At 42.2% G+C, this 17,641-nt stretch overlaps 1 protein-coding gene across 6 annotated transcripts in view; it reads right to left on the reverse strand.

Moving 5' to 3' along the window:
• Nucleotides 1–17,641, reverse strand: part of LOC122876779 (dematin-like) — a 39,927-nt gene that overhangs the window by 13,933 nt on the left and 8,353 nt on the right. For 3 of the 6 annotated variants that reach the window (XM_044197507.1, XM_044197506.1, XM_044197501.1), the window contains exons 2-5: nt 7,443–7,508; nt 5,297–5,331; nt 1,504–1,584; nt 1,272–1,400 (exon numbers count right to left, since the gene is read on the reverse strand). In XM_044197507.1, the coding sequence (XP_044053442.1) occupies nt 1,272–1,400; nt 1,504–1,584; nt 5,297–5,308 (222 nt within the window). In that variant the 5' untranslated portion in view covers nt 5,309–5,331; nt 7,443–7,508. Of the gene's footprint in view, nt 1–1,271; nt 1,401–1,503; nt 1,585–5,296; nt 5,332–7,442; nt 7,509–7,823; nt 7,847–8,193; nt 8,271–8,585; nt 8,675–17,641 lie in introns of those variants that run through there. The other 3 variants (XM_044197503.1, XM_044197502.1, XM_044197504.1) reach the window with 3 other exon arrangements.

Raw genomic sequence — 17,641 nt, forward strand, 5'->3', positions numbered from 1 at the left:
AGCTGTTTTGATGTTCGAAGTCGTTTCTCCTGTAAATCCCTTCCTGGCTGCAGCTCCTCAGATGTGCAGATCTGCTGCTTTTCCTCTGAACGACTGTAATAACTGTGATGTTTGTTAATAACGTCGAGCTTCGGACTGTCGGTCGGACACGACGACACGCTGAAGGCGTCGCTTTGGGCTCTGGGTCGATCGACGGATCGACGGAGAAAAGAATCGGCAGATGGATCCAGAATGAAAAGCATCATCAGCTGCAGTCCGACACAAACCGGTTCAACATGAGCTCCAGCTCCACCAGCTGCAGCAGCAACATCCTGCTTTACATTAATGCACCAGGAATAATAACCTGATGATAGAATATATAACAGCACAGCAGCCACAGGGACGCTGCACTGCTTTAATGCTTTAAGGGCTTTTTCCTGATTTAAACTTAGACTTTCACTGCAGAAACATTTGTAAGTAAAGGATCTGAATACTTGTTATATAATATTGTTGGACACCAAAACGTGTGCCGGTTGTTTCCTCCAGATTCAGACAAAAGAAGGCTGCACATGTCTTTGAAAACCCGCCTCTCTTAACAACGAGGTTCCCCCAGCTGGAGAGCCGGGACCCTGCAGTCACACGGCTGGTCGCCAGGAAATAATGAGTCTACATAACCAGACACACACAGGCAGGTTGGCCTGATCGCTTTGTCTCCCTTTCTTCTTGTTGTCACTTCACACACACTGAACCTCGGCGGTGGTAACGAGCTGTCCGGTCTCTAAGCAGCAGATTGACGTCTCACGTCGCAGCCAGACGCACAGCTAACCGACCGGCAAACTAACCGACTGCCAGACCGGCCACCGTCTGCTGTCACACTTCAAAATCAGCTTCCCCTGCTGAGCGAAACACGTCCTCACTTATCGCTGCACACAGACGGGAAACCAGTTTTTATCAGACCAACAGGAGGAAACAGTACATCTGTTGGGGACTATTTCCAGCGGCGGATGAATCCACATGTGGTGCTGTAGTGAGTGTTTGGGGCAGCAGGACGGTGTGTGTGTGTGAGTCAGAATAAACTACAGTGTGTGTGTTCATGGTGATGAAGGAACATGTCAGCCAGCGCAACAGAGCGGCTCGCTGATGTGTTTTAATAGTTTCTGGACAGCGATGGCGGCTGTGATTCACACACACACACACCTGTTAGCAGAGACGTTCACTGCTGGTTTGAGTCTGAACAAGAAAAGTATACAATATCACCAGACTTCTATTGTAAAAACATCACTTTAAATCACCTCCAGTGGACTGTAGCTGTAGTGCGGCTGGTAGATCATCAGGTCTGGTCTCTCTATATCCAAGATGGCTTTGTCTGTTGGTAACGCCGCCAAGTCCTTATAGCCGATAACCCCATCCTCCATTCTGACCTGAGAGAGAGGGGGGGCGGGGGGGGACCAGAGACCCAGAGATTACAGATTACTGCATCAAGATTAATCTGAAGGATAATATAACTCGATCTGTGTGTCTCACCACGATGGCGGCCGCAGGGGATCCCGGGACGCTGGACCCTCTCAGCGACAACACGCTCCCTGGAGACGTCTGGGCCAGCTGCTGCTTACACACACACACACACACACACACACACACAGAGGTCAGAGGTCAACCACAAACTACTCAGTGAAATAACGCTTCATTCAAAAAGCTACGAGTCCACAGAGTCTCCAGCGGCGCCAGCAGCCCCGTGAGGTTTGTATCACAGAGAAAAACAAATCTATTACTGAACCAAATAAATGTCAAGGTCTAAATCTGATGTTGCGGAAGACTCATCCCCCCACAATGCACCACAGAGCGCCACAGGAAGTCACTCCTGCCTGTGGCCATCAGACTCTTTAACTCCTCCCTCTAAGTGTCAGTCTGTATGACCCGAAGTCACTAAACTGGACACTGATCATTAACATCTCTGCCATACTTGAATAATTGTGCAATATTCTGTGTTAATACTCCCGTGCAATATTAGTTTTCCCATGTTAGTTTTTCTTAATTATTGTTATTGATATTATATACCTTTATTACTCTCGACAGTTCATGCACCTCTGCTTATTACTTATATTATTACATTGTATTATTATACTGTATTATCATCATCAACCGGTAAACCCACTTGGTACTTCACACTTAGTTTATCTTATACTTATACCCACCTGATACTTAATTTATTTTCTGACCTGTTTTATAGTGTATCATATTGTTTGCTAGTACTTCCTCCTGTGTGCGCTGACGTAAAGGCGAGCTGCTGTAACAAAGAGTTTCCCTTCGGGGATCAATAAAGTATTTCTGATTCTGATTGATCTTCAGCAGCTGTGAAAAAATACATTGTCTTTATTTATTCATTGTTAATTTCAGCATTTGAATTTAGTGTGTTAGCATTTTAACATTTGCTAACGTGCAAAGCAGCGCAGCCGCGGCCGATGGGAGCGCCAGCAGCTCTGCAGGTGTTCGGTCAGAAACCAAAGCGTCGGACACGTTAACGTGTCGGCCTGATGGTGGCGCTGGATGGAGAGACAGAGGATCAGCGAAGTCAGTGAAAATGGATCCTCTGGGGAACATGAATGTCTGTACAGAGAGTCGTGGCAGTCCATCCACTAGTTGCGGAGATATTTCAGTCTGAACCAAAGTGGTGGACCAACTGACTGACGTGCATTTCAAACCATGTTTTGAACTATATTTACATTCTGTAGTTACTGCTCTAACAGTTCCCATTGTTAGTGGCGGAGTCCCGCTTCAAATTGCCTTCATGTGCAGGAGGCACAGAATACATAGAAGCCTCTCTAATCACCAACGGAGACAGAGCGCAATTAAGTCCCGCCCACAGCGGAGGGGAAACAAGTCATCGCTCTCCGCTGACTTTGTGTTGTCAAAGGTGAACTTTTCTTCAGCTCAACTCAAATAAAACTGAAATCCTTGTTACTGGGCCCCAACACATCACTACACAAACACTGCCACCTGCTGGTGACCTGTCGCAACTCATCGAGCCTGTTGCAGGAAACCTCGGTGTCCTGTTTGACAGCAGTTTATGTTTTGAGCAACTTATCACTGAGCTCGTCCAGTCGTGTTTCTATCACCTCAGAAACAAAAATCTGATCTATTTTAAATCCTAGTGATGCAGAAACTGTTGTTCATGCTTTTATCTCCTCACGCCTCGATTACTGTAACAGCCCGTTCACTCGTCTTAATCTAAAAACTGTGACAGACTGCAGACTGTACAGAACTCTGCTGCTCGGCTGTAAACCAGGACCCAGAGGTGCGACCACATCACACCTGGTTCAGCCTCTTTACATCGGCTCCCTGTTGGTTTCAGGATCGACTTTAAGATCTTGTTGATGACTTTTAAGGCTCTTCATGGCTCCAGACTGTATCTTAGACCTTGTAGTCCCTTATGAACCTTCACCTTCTGTCTGCTCCTGAGTCCAGGATGGAAACTAAGGGGGACAGAGCTTTGGCCATCAGGGCCCCGAGGCTCTGGATCAACCTGCCCGAAGACATCAGGCTGTCTGAGTCAGAGTCTTCGTTTAAGTCTCGTCTCAAAACACATTTTTATCTGAAAGCAGATCCTGATTTTACCTGAACTGGCTGCTTATTTTACTGCTTTTGTGTATTTTATTTCTTTATATTTCATCATTCACTGTGGTGTTTTATGTCTCTTTGTACTTTGTTTTGATAAGTGCTCTATAAATAAAGTTTTATCATTATTATTATTATTATCATTATTATTATTATTATTATTATTATTATTATTATTATTGCGTGAAGGTGCCTGTTTGTCACGCTAGTCTGCTAGCAAACAACAGAAAAATGCCTAAAAGCCGCCGTGTGGTGGGCTGCAGTGCCAACAAATGACCCAGCACTGAGTTTTAATAAGCCGCCCAACCGAAAAACGGAGCTTTTAAGAAGGAAAAAGCGGATACAGACGTGTCGGTTTGAACTATATTGACTATAAGTTAAGCTAAAGCATTTTGACAGCACACAACTTGTGTTATAGTGAATGAAATGCAGTGTTATGTTAGCACGAGCTTTAGCTAACTACAGGGTGAGATACACCGACACGACTGCGTTCGTCAGAGTATCTTATCCTCTCTGGCAGACACAGGGTGCTAAAATCCTTTGAAATACTGGAATCTGATGTTTTTAGCTGCAGGCTTTTAGTTTAGCTCCGGTGGGCGTGGTTTTCAGGGTATAACGCGCGGCGCTTTGTCTCTGCAGCTCGCTACAGCCGCATCAGAGCTGTTTGTTTGACTGAGCTTCAAACAGACACACCTGTGGGGGCGGGGTTTCCCAGGATACGTCATCGATTCTTCACGGCTGTATAACGAAGAGGGCCCCCCAGCTTCATTTGGGTACCGCACACATGGTTTTATGTTGAACATATATGGTGCTCAGACGGTTCGACGATGGCACTACTGGTTCTGCATGGGTCATTAATGGTACAAACAACTTTTTAGAAAGGAAATCAATAATAATTCAGTCAGGTGTTGGTACACGTTCGGTCTTTAAAATGTAGGATAATTGCTTAAAGCCCACAGTCGTGTCTTCAAATGTCTTGTTTTATCTGACCAAACCCAAAGATATTCAATTTACTATCAAAGTAAAGTAAAGCAACAAAATCCTCACGACTGAGAAGCTGTAACTAGGGAATGTTTATCAAGCAAATATGCCGATCGATTATCAAAACGGTTTCATTTCATTTCAGCTCTTAGACCAATACAGTGCCCTGAAGGGTTGGCGATTATCAACCAAAGTTCAAAACTTCATATGCTTTATTTATATAAAATAATCACTAGTTCCAGCTCCTCAAATGTAAATATTTGCTGCTTTTCTTTGTCCTTTCAAGTCATTTCAATAACTCAATTTATTTGTTCACAGATTTTTTGGGGGGGCAAAAGGAAACAATAACTTAATAATCAAGAAACACTACAAAACGGGACCAGGATCGGTAGGTCGTGTGATAAAGCGATCGTGCTAAACGTGGATTTGGTGTTTAGTTACTCTTTTCCACATCTGTGTGACATCATCACATCTCTGTGAGGTCACCTTGAGAAAATCTTTAAAATAATCCCAGTACAGACCGCGTCCCTCTGTAACAGGATCGAGCGCATCCGTGCCAAACTTCAGTATTAATATCTAATTTTCTGCTCTCAGGTTTTCGCTCTTAGGTGCTAAAAATAGAAATATTAAGACTCCTCTTCCCACACGGTCGACCATCAGAAGCAGAAACCAGAAGAAACGATGAGTTTCAATATCACAGGGAGGTGAAAACAGCGTTTACCTTGGGCATCATCCTGGCTGCTGATTGGTCAGTTCCTGAGAGAGCGACACAGACACAACATGGTGTTATATTACAGATATATGTGACAGTATATTTATTATGTGACAGTTTACTGCTAGTAAAACTGAATGTTAATGACAAACAGGTAACAGGAGAAGGTGAGTGTGTGCGTGTGTGTGCGTGTGTGTGAAACAGCTGCTGCACACACCAGCGTTCAGTCGACGACAGCCACAGTTACAGCTGCTGGTCTGTTAAGTTAACAGTCGGCGAAGGATGTTTGTCATCGTCACAGTCTGAGTGTGAGAATCCTCTACTTTAAGATTTAGTTTGAATATTTAGTGTGAATGTGCTGGAGTGTGTTAAGCATCGGTTCCTCTAACGGCCACTAGAGGCTGCTCTAAGAAAACTCTGACTGTGTTGAAGTGAAGGGGGTCAAAATCTCTTCGTGGGTAATTTCAAGTCTTCTAATGTGCGTCTGGCTAAAGAACTTTAAAATAATCATTTCATTAGGAAGAACAGCTATTTGCTGTGTAAAGATACAGCGGAGTGATGGCGTCCTGAGCAGAGGATGGCGTCACACCGCCTCCGTGTGTGTTGTTATCCGGTCCGGTCCGGTCCGGTCCGGTCCGGCAGCACGTGATGATGCGTGCGAGTCTCCCTGTGAAGCTGCTGGCTGCGAGCAGAGCGATGTGACGGCTGTTTCTTTTCTCATCCAACTCGGTGAATTTAGCGTTTTTATTTCGACCAAACCAGAGCCGGTGATTGTTGGAGCAGTGGAAAGACCAACAAAGACGGTTTTGGTGAGTTTTATTTAGTTTGTGTCCAGTTTGAATGAAGTGTGTTTCACGATGAGCTGCGAGGTAAAATTACTGTTTTTCTCAATGGAGTCTGGTGCGCCGTGGCGCCCATTTGTTTCAGCCTGAGATGCTGCTGCTCTAGTGCGACATTTAGTAGCAGTGAATGCTACTAAATGTCGCATACAGCTCCTTTAAATATAAGGATGTTTTGGAGAGATGTCTTTCCTGTAAACACGTAAAGTCAGTCTGACTATCATCAGGACAAGAACCTTAAAGGAGCAGTCTGATATTTTGGGCGAACCCTCTTGTTCTCGGTCTTCTCCAGAATCAGATGTTTCAGATGGATGTTTATATCTCTGTGTGCAACCAGTGCAGTGATAGGTCTTTAGCCTAGCTTAGCACAATGACTGGAAGCAGGGGGAAACTGCTAGCCTAGCTTCATCAAACATCCAACTCAAGAACTTTTAATACATTTGTTAACACGCTGTTTACTGCGTAACAGCAATAAAACAACCACCAGTGGCTGTATAAAGTTAGCTTTGGCTCAGAACTTTAAAGTTTAGTTAAAGTTGACACTGCTAGCTTACTATAGCGAGCACTTATCAAACTGTTAGTTTAGCACAGCACTGAGTTAGCCCCACGGTTACTGTTAACCAGCTAGCTAAAGTTTATGCCTTGTTCACGACAAATCGTTAAGACTGTAATTAAAAACCAAGTTAATTAGTTCGTAATTGAGAGTCCAAGATGTGGGGAACAACATCTGACAGATACATCTAAATGAAATCCAATGTTACCGCTCAGACAAGCGATTCAGCTGATTTAAAGGGAGCGGTAGGCTGTTTGGTTATATCTGGTTTTAACTTAATAAAACACAACAAATACAGTTTCCTTCTGCTTCCAGTCTTTGTGCTAAGCTAGGCTAAACACGTCCTGAACGTCTCTCTGTACTGGACACACGCAGAGGAAACTGGCGTCCGTCTGAAACATCTGGAGAACGAGAAGATCGAACTAAACGCCGGCGTTGTTTGTTTCCATCAGATTACTGTGTAGCATGCGGCCGTCAGACAGCTGTCGGCAGCCGGGGCTCTGCTGCAGCTGCTGGGCCGCCAGTTCTGTTGTCCGACGCCGCCGACGGACACAAAGGGATTATTCCAGAGTCCACAGCTTTGTCCAGCAGACACACACACACACACACACACACACACACACACACACACGTGGAAGTCTGGGTAACATGCGGTCAGTGATGGGAAAAGCCCTTCACACACTGAAACACACACTCACAATGAAATGCAGTGTGTGTGTGTGTGTGTGTGTGTGTGTGTGTGTGTGTGTGTGTGTGTTCATACCTCAGGGAGAAAAGGGGATCATGTCTGCATCTGTTTGTCTTTAGGGCTCTCCAGCCCGATCAATACCTGAAACACACACACAGACGTACATTCAAACACACGGCAGGAAGCAGACGGGCCGCGGTATATTTTATAAAAAATGCTTTTGCAAAAAGCACATCTGGCTGTTTTATAAATTATCACCCAAAAATACCAACTGAGCGGCTGGTTCTGCAGCAGACGTGATAAAGTAGTTTTGAAAAATAACGACTCGTGGTTAAACTACGCAGAGTTCGCACTATAAACAGGATTTTAACCCGGATTTATTCTTTAATTTTTGTCATTTCTTAAATAGAGAAATTAACACAGATATAATTTATAGATTTAAAAAAAAATAAATACCAAAAAATGATAATGCATTCTGCCTGTTGTTCTGCTCACTGCAACATCCAACGTTTGAAAGACTGTATTGCTGCATAAAGTCTGCATCATTTCCGAGCAAGTTTCCTGAAAAGAACTATGGAGTTTGGTACAAATTATGGGCGAAAGTGAACTTTTCTTGAAAGAAAAGCTCGATTTAAACCCATGTGAACATTCATTCATTATTCATTTATTATTAAACTTTACTCTCCATATTTGTTGAATTGTTCGCAGACAAATCTTCATATTTCTGCATGTTGAACTGACCTGCTGTACACTCTCTAGGTTACACTTAATTGGTATCAGTTCATTGGAAATGTACCAATCGAACACTATTTTCTATAGTTAATACCAGTGCTGGAGGAAGTATTCAGGTCAGTAAAAGTACCAAAGCAACAGCGTGGAAATGCTTCTCTGCAAGGAAACGTCCTGCATTCAGAAAATGTAAAAAAGTTTTATCAGCAAAATGAACTTAAAGCATCAGCAGCAAACGTTCTGCAGTAAAATGTGACTGATGTTATTATTATATATGACAGTGTTAGACTGTGAATGTTAGAGCAGCCGGTTGAGGCGGAGCTACTTTCTGTTAGAAACCGCTGGTTTCATCTTTAGCAATGTTTTGTATTTTATTAGCTTATTGTACGTTTTGTTGAATCTGAAAAGTAAAAAGTGCAGTATTTCCCTCTGAGATGGAGAACTGCAGCGGAGAGTACGAAGGAGCAGAGAAGAAGTTAAGTGCAGTACTTGGGTAACTGTAGTTCCCCTTCCTTGGAAATGATGATGATGATGATGATGATGATGGATGTATTGATCTCTGCGGGTGTCTGCTGCCTCTGAATAATTAATGACAGACAGACAGGAAACATTATACCGACGTCTTCATGGTGCGATTATGTTGCCATCGGGTCGACATCCGACTGATAATTAAATCTTGGTCCTAAATAATATCTGTGTTCGTGTTAGAAAAAAGCAAACATGGCTGCCTCACATCAGCACATCACTCATTTAGTAAGTGCTTATTATTTTCTAAACTCACATGACCAACTTAAAGTTTTTAAGCGGTTACAGTCACACAATTTACACAGAAAACCTATAAGAAGTTTCTGAAATGATGTATTGTTAAGGGTTAAACTACCAAATAGCAACATATTTAAAGTTCGGTGGTTAAAATGAGCTCCAGCTCGAGCGGCTACAACTCTAACAGTAACGTTACAGTAATAATGATCGGATAGTACGGTACTCTAACAGTAACGTTACAGTAATAATGATCGGATAGAACGGTATACTTTACCGAACACTTCTTCCACCGCTGCCAGCCCGGCTCGCTGCAGTGCACCTTCAACTTTTGATCCTATTCACGGTGTAAAGTCTCACTCTGAGACACCGAAGTGCTTTAATGTCTTAAAAACCAAATCAGCAGCAGCCCCCCCCTCATCATGAGACCCCTGTCTGTCCCTGGAGACAGATCAATTCCAATCTAATGCCTCCTGATCAATAATCTGATCAATAAACTGGAGGAATCAGTTGCTCCTCTCTGGACAGTTTGTCCACAGTCGGACGTCGAGTACATTTACTCCAGTATTTCCTTTTTATGTAACTTCATACTTCCACTCAGAGGGAAATATTGTCCTTTTTACTTGTCCTCTGCGTCCTCTTCACTCGCACCAGTTAGCTTCATGTCCTCTCTCACTACATCCATAAACCTCCTCTCTGGTCTTCCTCTAGACCTCCTGCCTGGCAGCTCCAGCCTCAGCATCCTTCTACCAATATATTCACAGTCTCTCCTCTGAACACGTCCAAACCGCCTCGATCTGGCCTCTCTGACTTTATCTCCGAAACATCTAACATGAGCTGTCCCTCTGATGTCCTCGTTCCTGATCCTGTCCGTCCTCGTCCCTCCCAAAGAGAACCTCAGCATCTTCAGCTCTGCTGCCTCCAGCTCTGCCTCTTGTCTTTCCTTCAGCGCCGCTGTCTCTAAGCTGTCCAACATCGCTGGTCTCACCGCCGTCTCCAACACCTTTCCTTTCATTCTTGCTGAGACTCTTTTATCACACAACACACCTGACACTTTTCTCCACCCGCTCCAACCTGCTCGCACTCGCCTCTTCACCTCTTCTCCACAGTCTCCATCGCTCTGAACCGTTGACTCTAAGTACTTAAAGTCCTGCACCTTCTTCACCTCTGCTCCCTGTGACCTCACCGTCCCACCTGGGTGCATTAATGTGTTCGTCACTTTACAGCCGCAGCAGTAAAGTGACGAACACATTAATGCATAATATCATATATATTATTCTGCATGATGAGCACTTTTACATATATTTTGATGCTGATTTTTGAATGCAGGACTGCTTGTAACAGAGTGTTTCTACACTGCGGTGCTTTTGCTGCAGTTTCAGGTCCGAGCGCTTCCTCCACGGCTGTTCAGCCTCAAGCTGAACACGTAGAGACGAACCCTGAAGCAGGTCGGAGACACCTGACCTCAATTAAAAAGGGACGCAGCTGTGTTGTTTCATGTTTTGCATAAACTTATTTCCAGTCCAAGTGCTCACATTCGATCCCTGAAGAGTCAGAAAGGTGTGACTGGAGTAAAAGTTGCATTTTATCGGTTTTCGCCTGCGTTTTTTATTCATCACTGCGTTCATCGCCTTCAGAACTCATCTAATAACTGCAGTTTGACGAAGACTTGGTTATGGGGAGGTTTAGGTTGGGGTTGGGGAGGGGGAGGGGCTTGTCCTAAAAGCCCTCCTACAGTAATAGTGTGTGTGTGTGTGTGTGTGTGTGTGTGTCATTGTGTGAAACTATCTGATGCAAACAATAAAAAAGTACAAAACTGAACTGAAACTCTCCTAGAAAACAAAACAATGTCTCTTTGTGTGAAGCAAATAATCTAAAAATGTACGAGTGATTTGGTCGGCAGGACGAAACTCAAATCACGCTGGAATTGTTTAAATCTGGTCGACTGACGTGTTTACACCGGAGTTTCCTCCTCGGCTCTCCGTCTGCCGAGAGAAAACCCAAACAAAGAGCTTCGAGAAGTCCGAAGGAGCAGGCGAGGAATAAATGTACGTGTCTGACACCCAGAGGACAGAAACAAACGGCCTCGTCCTGCAGAATAATGTGCAAAATCTCCTCTTCACAGCAGACAGGTGAGCTCAGTGCTGCTCCAGTCCAGGTGAGAACAGAAACTCGGCGGACGCCTCGCACAGTGACTCTCCGTTAGAATCAGCAGATATTTGAATGGAGTTCTGAACAGCGGCCGAGTCGTCGTCCTCCTCTGCTCTGCGTCTATTTTCAGATTCAAGTTTTGTTTACAGGAAGTCGACGCCGTTGCTAAGCGATGACGCTGGAGTTTGATCTGAAAATGAAATCTGACAGAAAACACAACATGAAACGGAGCGATGTTCAGGAGGAAACTGACGTCCGTGTTTGACTCAATGCTTCAGGTTGGATGTTCGCTAGTGAAGCTTGTTTAGACAAGAAACTGACATCTACTATTGTGCAGCGTTTGAGCCCCGAGTCACTGAAACGTGAAACACGTGAAGTCGTGCAACCGAAAGAAAACAGCGAATGTGAACACAGGGTCGTTCAGTCTGATTATCCGGCTGCCAGACTCCCACTGAACATGCGTGGGTGGCGATTCTCGGGTCCACTGAAACGAGCCACGTCTGGCGGCCATTTGTACGGCGGCCCCGAAGGCTCAACGCGCTGCACGTGGAAGAAAACGTCTCGTAGATAACGCACGCGCAGCAACGCAAACAAATACAGGAACGCTGCGAGTCGTAGAGACAGAGCGTAAAACTACGGACGTTTCCAGGGGACACTAAGAAGCGATGCGCCCGGGACGCGTTATTTGTCGCCGTGGTTTGTGGCTCATGAAGTTACCAAAGTCGATTTTCCATCAGCGGTTCAGATATTATTTCAGATATCTGCTGTTAATTCAGCCTTCAGCTGATTATAGCTTACCAACTCGAATCTGAATCAAGCAATCAGGACGTTTAAACTAAAAAAACCCACATCGACCTGTGCAGCGTTTCCTCTAAATGCCGCGCACGCGTTGTCAAACTGGCGGAGATGTTTTCTCCGTTTGCCTGCGTTTTCGTGAGCTGCTGTGCGTTGAGCTCTCAGGGCCGCCGTAGACTTACGAGCCAAAGCCGCCAAAATTGATCAAAGACGTTAAACTTGACCACAGTGGATACTGGTTACAGATTGGCTGACAGGAGTTTGTTTTAAACCAGCTTAACTGCGGCCAAAAGTTTGAGGATGTTATAAATCACGAGTTTAAGTGAGACAAACGTCTCTCTCTGACTCTGGGACGTGGTCACTGTTTAAGCGTGATGACACACTTTGAGGAGGAACTGTTTGCTTCCACCTCGTCCGACGCTTTCAGATTGTTATCGCTCGCGCGCGTGTGTGTGTGTGTCTTTGAATACACCGACAGATTACTGAAACGGTGTTTGTTCGGGTTCTCGCTCAGCAGATCTGTGAGTCTGCTGCGACGGGAGATAACTCAGTGGAACGCTGGGAGATATCTGAAGGTTGCTAGGTTACCACACCCAGCCGTCCAATCAGCTGGCAGAAATGTGGGAGAGACAAAGAGAGAGATGCTGCACTAAAACAGACCTCCCACCATCAGACCACCCCGACACTGAGTGTGTGTGTGTGTGTCCATGTGTTTCTAACACACACACACACACACACACACACACACACACACACACACACACACACACACACACACACACACACACACACACACACACACACACACACACACACTGCAGGGGTCACAATCTCAGGTAAACCCCACCCGGCTGTCACGCGCGGGAGTATAAATCAGTTCCTCCTGCCCCACAGACGTGACGACATGTTTGTCGTGATTTAGTTTTTCTGGTGAATCCACCTACGTCTACAGCGGTGAGGGATTTCCTACATTTCCCAGAATGCCTTTCAACAGCAGCTCAGAGTGCAGGTGCTCCAGCTTGTTGCTGTCAGCTGCTGGTCACGTGTAGGAGGAGGGAAGTACAGGTAAAGACTCCCACTCCTGACTGTGACGCCATTTTTGTGCTGAAGCAAACTCACAGCGCAAATCTTTTACGCTTCATCAGCTCATGGGGATTGTTTTACATTTCTGGAATTAGGACTTGAATCAGGAAGTATCTGATCACGAGTCAACGAGCTACAGTCACATTTCAGTCGGCACCACAAAATACTGAGGTTCAACACCCAGAACCTTCTTACACTGTACATCCAGCAGTAGTGGAGGAAGTATTTATATTCTTTACTTAAGTAAAACTACTGCATTACAAGTAAAAGTCCTGCGCTGAAAATAAGTATTCTGAACAAAATATAAAATATACTTGAAGTATCAAAAGTAAAAGTACTCTTACAGAAGAACAGTGAAACACTGTCAGATATACTATTATGCTAATATACGATTAGTTCCTGCTGATGCTTCAGTGTGTACGCAGCATTTTACTGTTGTAGTTGATTTTTCTGCTAATCAATGACGCCCTATTAAACACAAATAACTGTCTCAGAACATTGTCCTTTACACTTTGCTGTATTTTGCACATCGATATTTCCAGAATATTTCTATAAAATTACTGCGAAATAACCGAAGCTGTCTAATAAAGCGATACCGCTAATTTTAAACTACTTCGTACACTGTCGGTTGGTTTAATCTATAACAATGTGTTATATTCTCGTCATGTGTTCTGTATGAAAAACCTCAATCTGAATAAATGTAGTGAAGGAAAAAGTGCAATGTTTGCCTCTGAAGTGTAGCGGAGCAGAAGTATGAAGTGGCATGAAACGGAAATACTCGAGTAAAGTACGAGTACCTCGATGTTTGTACAGTACTTGAGTAAAAGTACAACTTTCCACCCCTGGCGCCGGCAGCGGGACGTTAACTGACTGGTTGACTTTTCCAGTGGGCGTCTGTCTCACTCTCTCTTTGTGTTAGAGACATAAATTGTCTCGTTAGTATCTCCGAGGGGGTCGTTAGTAGCGGTCACTGCATTCGTACACAGAAAACACACACGGGTCCTGAGAACGTGCAGACCTTTATAACACACACACACACACACACACACACACACACACACGTTTAACTCGGTGCACAAACTATCCAGGGAAGCAGCAAACTTCACTGAAATTCAAAGACACATTTATTTCGTCACATTTTTTGCCAATTAACTTGTAAACTGGTCATTCCTTGGTGGTGCATTCAAGGACTCTTTGACATCTGAGATTTCAGAGTTTGTGGCCCATTTTTCAAGTTGTTTTTTTAAATTATCATGCTTTTTTTAATTTTATTTTTATGCATTGTAGTTTTCCAAATAAGTTGTGAAAAAAAAGAAAAGCAGTGCGTTGATTACTTTTGTTGTTTTGTTGTTGTAGTTTTTTTTTTGTTTTTGTTTTTGAGGACAGTTTTCTAATCACTTCTTCTTCACAAAAGAAGGTTAGGGCAACTGAAGCTCCGTAGCGTATAAGCAACACATCGTTTTTAGTACAAACGCTCCAGTTTTCCAGGTTTATCTGCAGTTACAAATATAACATTTTCACAGCAGTTTCCATGTTCAGGTTCAAAGCTGCAGAAACGCTCGTCCTCTGGGTTTTATGCTGTTTGTCACACCGGAGCGTTTTGTTGAGTCGTGATGCAGTAAAATGTAAAGCATGTTGATGCCTGAAGCTGTAAGTGGGTCAGAGACTGAAAACTGCTGATTCACAGCTTCACATTCACAGCTCTGACTCATTATTCTCATCCTCAACCTGTCTGTTGAAAACATCGACTGGGCTTCAAATGTTGTCATCGGCAACATTTTTCCATTTCCTGCTTAGAAGACTAGACTAAGAAGATAAAAACAGGTGAAGAAGAACTGGGTAATTAACAGGAGTAATGATGGAGGTGTATCTGAACTAAAGGAAGGAGGAATGCTAACATGCTAACATGTTGAATATTCACACGTTACACTAACACGCTAACAAACTCTGCAGATGGTGGCTGCGTCCTGTTTTTCACAAAGGACTGTGCATGAGTCACATTTGTGACGACTTCTTTTGATCAATGAAAAAAGGTCCAAATTAACACAAGAAGAAATGATCTCATGTTGCAAATTAGCAGTAGTGGAAGAAGCATTCAGATCCTTTACTTAAGTAAAAGTTACATTACATTAATGTAAACATGCTCCATTGCAAGTAAAAGTCCTGCATTTAAAATCTTACTTAAGTAAAACTGCAGAAGTATTCTCAGCTTCATGCAGTAAAAGTTCTGGTTGTGCAGTAAAATGTCTCTTGTGACTGATATCTGATTCTGTCTGACATTATTAGATTGTTAATACTGATTCAATAATGTTAGAGCAGCGTTTTACTGTTGTAGCTGCTCGAGGTGGAGCTAGTTTTAACTACTTTATACCCAGTTAGCTAGTTTTAACTGTTTTAAACACAGTTAGCTAGTTTTAACAACTTTATACCCAGTTAGCTAGTTTCAACTGCTTTATACACAGTTAGCTAGTTTTAACTGTTTTAAACACAGTTAGCTAGTTTTAACTACTTTATACCCAGTTAGCTAGTTTTAACTGTTTTAAACACAGTTAGCTAGTTTTAACAACTTTATACCCAGTTAGCTAGTTTCAACTGCTTTATACACAGTTAGCTAGTTTTAACTGCTTTATACACAGTTAGCTAGTTTTAACTGTTTTAAACACAGTTAGCTAGTTTTAACAACTTTATACCCAGTTAGCTAGTTTCAACTGCTTTATACACAGTTAGCTAGTTTTAACTGTTTTAAACACAGTTAGCTAGTTTTAACTACTTTATACCCAGTTAGCTAGTTTTAACTGTTTTAAACACAGTTAGCTAGTTTTAACAACTTTATACCCAGTTAGCTAGTTTCAACTGCTTTATACACAGTTAGCTAGTTTTAACTGCTTTATACACAGTTAGCTAGTTTTAACTGTTTTAAACACAGTTAGCTAGTTTTAACAACTTTATACCCAGTTAGCTAGTTTCAACTGCTTTATACACAGTTAGCTAGTTTTAACTGTTTTAAACACAGTTAGCTAGTTTTAACTACTTTATACCCAGTTAGCTAGTTTTAACTGTTTTAAACACAGTTAGCTAGTTTTAACAACTTTATACCCAGTTAGCTAGTTTCAACTGCTTTATACACAGTTAGCTAGTTTTAACTGCTTTAAACACAGTTAGCTAGTTTTAACTACTTTATACCCAGTTAGCTAGTTTTAACTGTTTTAAACACAGTTAGCTAGTTTTAACAACTTTATACCCAGTTAGCTAGTTTCAACTGCTTTATACACAGTTAGCTAGTTTTAACTGTTTTAAACACAGTTAGCTAGTTTTAACTACTTTATACCCAGTTAGCTAGTTTTAACTGTTTTAAACACAGTTAGCTAGTTTTAACAACTTTATACCCAGTTAGCTAGTTTCAACTGCTTTATACACAGTTAGCTAGTTTTAACTGCTTTATACACAGTTAGCTAGTTTTAACTACTGTATATAACTGCTTTATAACCTGTTAGCTAGTTTTAACTGCTTTATATACAGTTAGCTAGTTTTAACTGCTTTATATATTTAGCTAGTTTTAACCACTTCATACACAGTTAGCTAGTTTTAACTACTTTATATACAGTTAGCTAGTTTTAACTACTTTATACACAATTAGCTAGTTTTAACTGCTTTATATAACTGCTTTATAACCTGTTAGCTAGTTTTGACTGCTATATATACAGGTAGCTAGTTTTAACTGCTTTATATACAGTTAGCTAGTTTTAACTGCTTTATGTATTTAGCTAGTTTTAACCACTTCATACACAGTTAGCTAGTTTTAACGGCTTTATATACAGTTAGCTAGTTTTAACTACTTTATAAACTGTTAGCTAGTTTTAACTGCATTATATACAGTAGGTAAAACTAGCTAACTGCATATCAGTTAAAACTAGCTAACTGCATATCAGAATCAGAATCAGAAATACTTTATTGATATTGATAGTTTTAACTACTTTATATACAGTTAGCTGGTTTTAACTGCTTTATATACAGTCAGCTAGTTTAGTCCAGTGGTTCCCAACCTAGGGGTCGGGCCCCTTCAAAGGGTCACCAGATAAATCTGAGGGGTCGTGACATGATTAATGGGAGATGAAAGAAGAAAAAACTGTTCTGAGACTGTTTTTGTGACTTTTACCTCTAATCTTTAATGAAATATCATTTGAACAGTTGAAATTAAACCATGTGTGGGGAAAAGTCTCTCTGGTGGAACTGATAACAACTCAGAGACATCTGAAACATAGAAGACACAACTACACTGATTTTGTTTGAAGGGGTCAGAATCCAAAAAGGTTGGGAAAACTGGTTTAATCTTTAACAGTGTGTTGTATTTTATTAGCTTATCATGTGTTTTTGTTTCTTAATTTTCTTAATTTGTAAAGTAACTAGTAAGTAAAGATGTCAGATAAATGTAGTGGAGTAAAAATAGCCTACAATATTTGCCTCTGAAATGTAGTGTCTTAAGTAGCATAAAATGGAAATACTCAAGTAAAGTACAAGTACCTCACATTTGCACTAAAGTAAATGTACTTAGATTCTTTCCACCTCTGCAAATCGCAGCTTTCATGTTGCAAATGTGGTGAAACAGGCTCCTGCTGCCACGCTAACATGATAACAATAATGTTGGGGAATGCTTTATGTTATTGGTCTGTAATTTCTGAATAATTTCTAAGATGTTTCCTGGAACGAATTATGTAATGTGGTACTAATTATGGATGGATAATTATTACTTTCAATGT

The sequence above is a fragment of the Siniperca chuatsi genome, linkage group LG5 (assembly GCF_020085105.1).
Source record: "Siniperca chuatsi isolate FFG_IHB_CAS linkage group LG5, ASM2008510v1, whole genome shotgun sequence".
NCBI lineage: Eukaryota > Metazoa > Chordata > Actinopteri > Centrarchiformes > Sinipercidae > Siniperca > Siniperca chuatsi.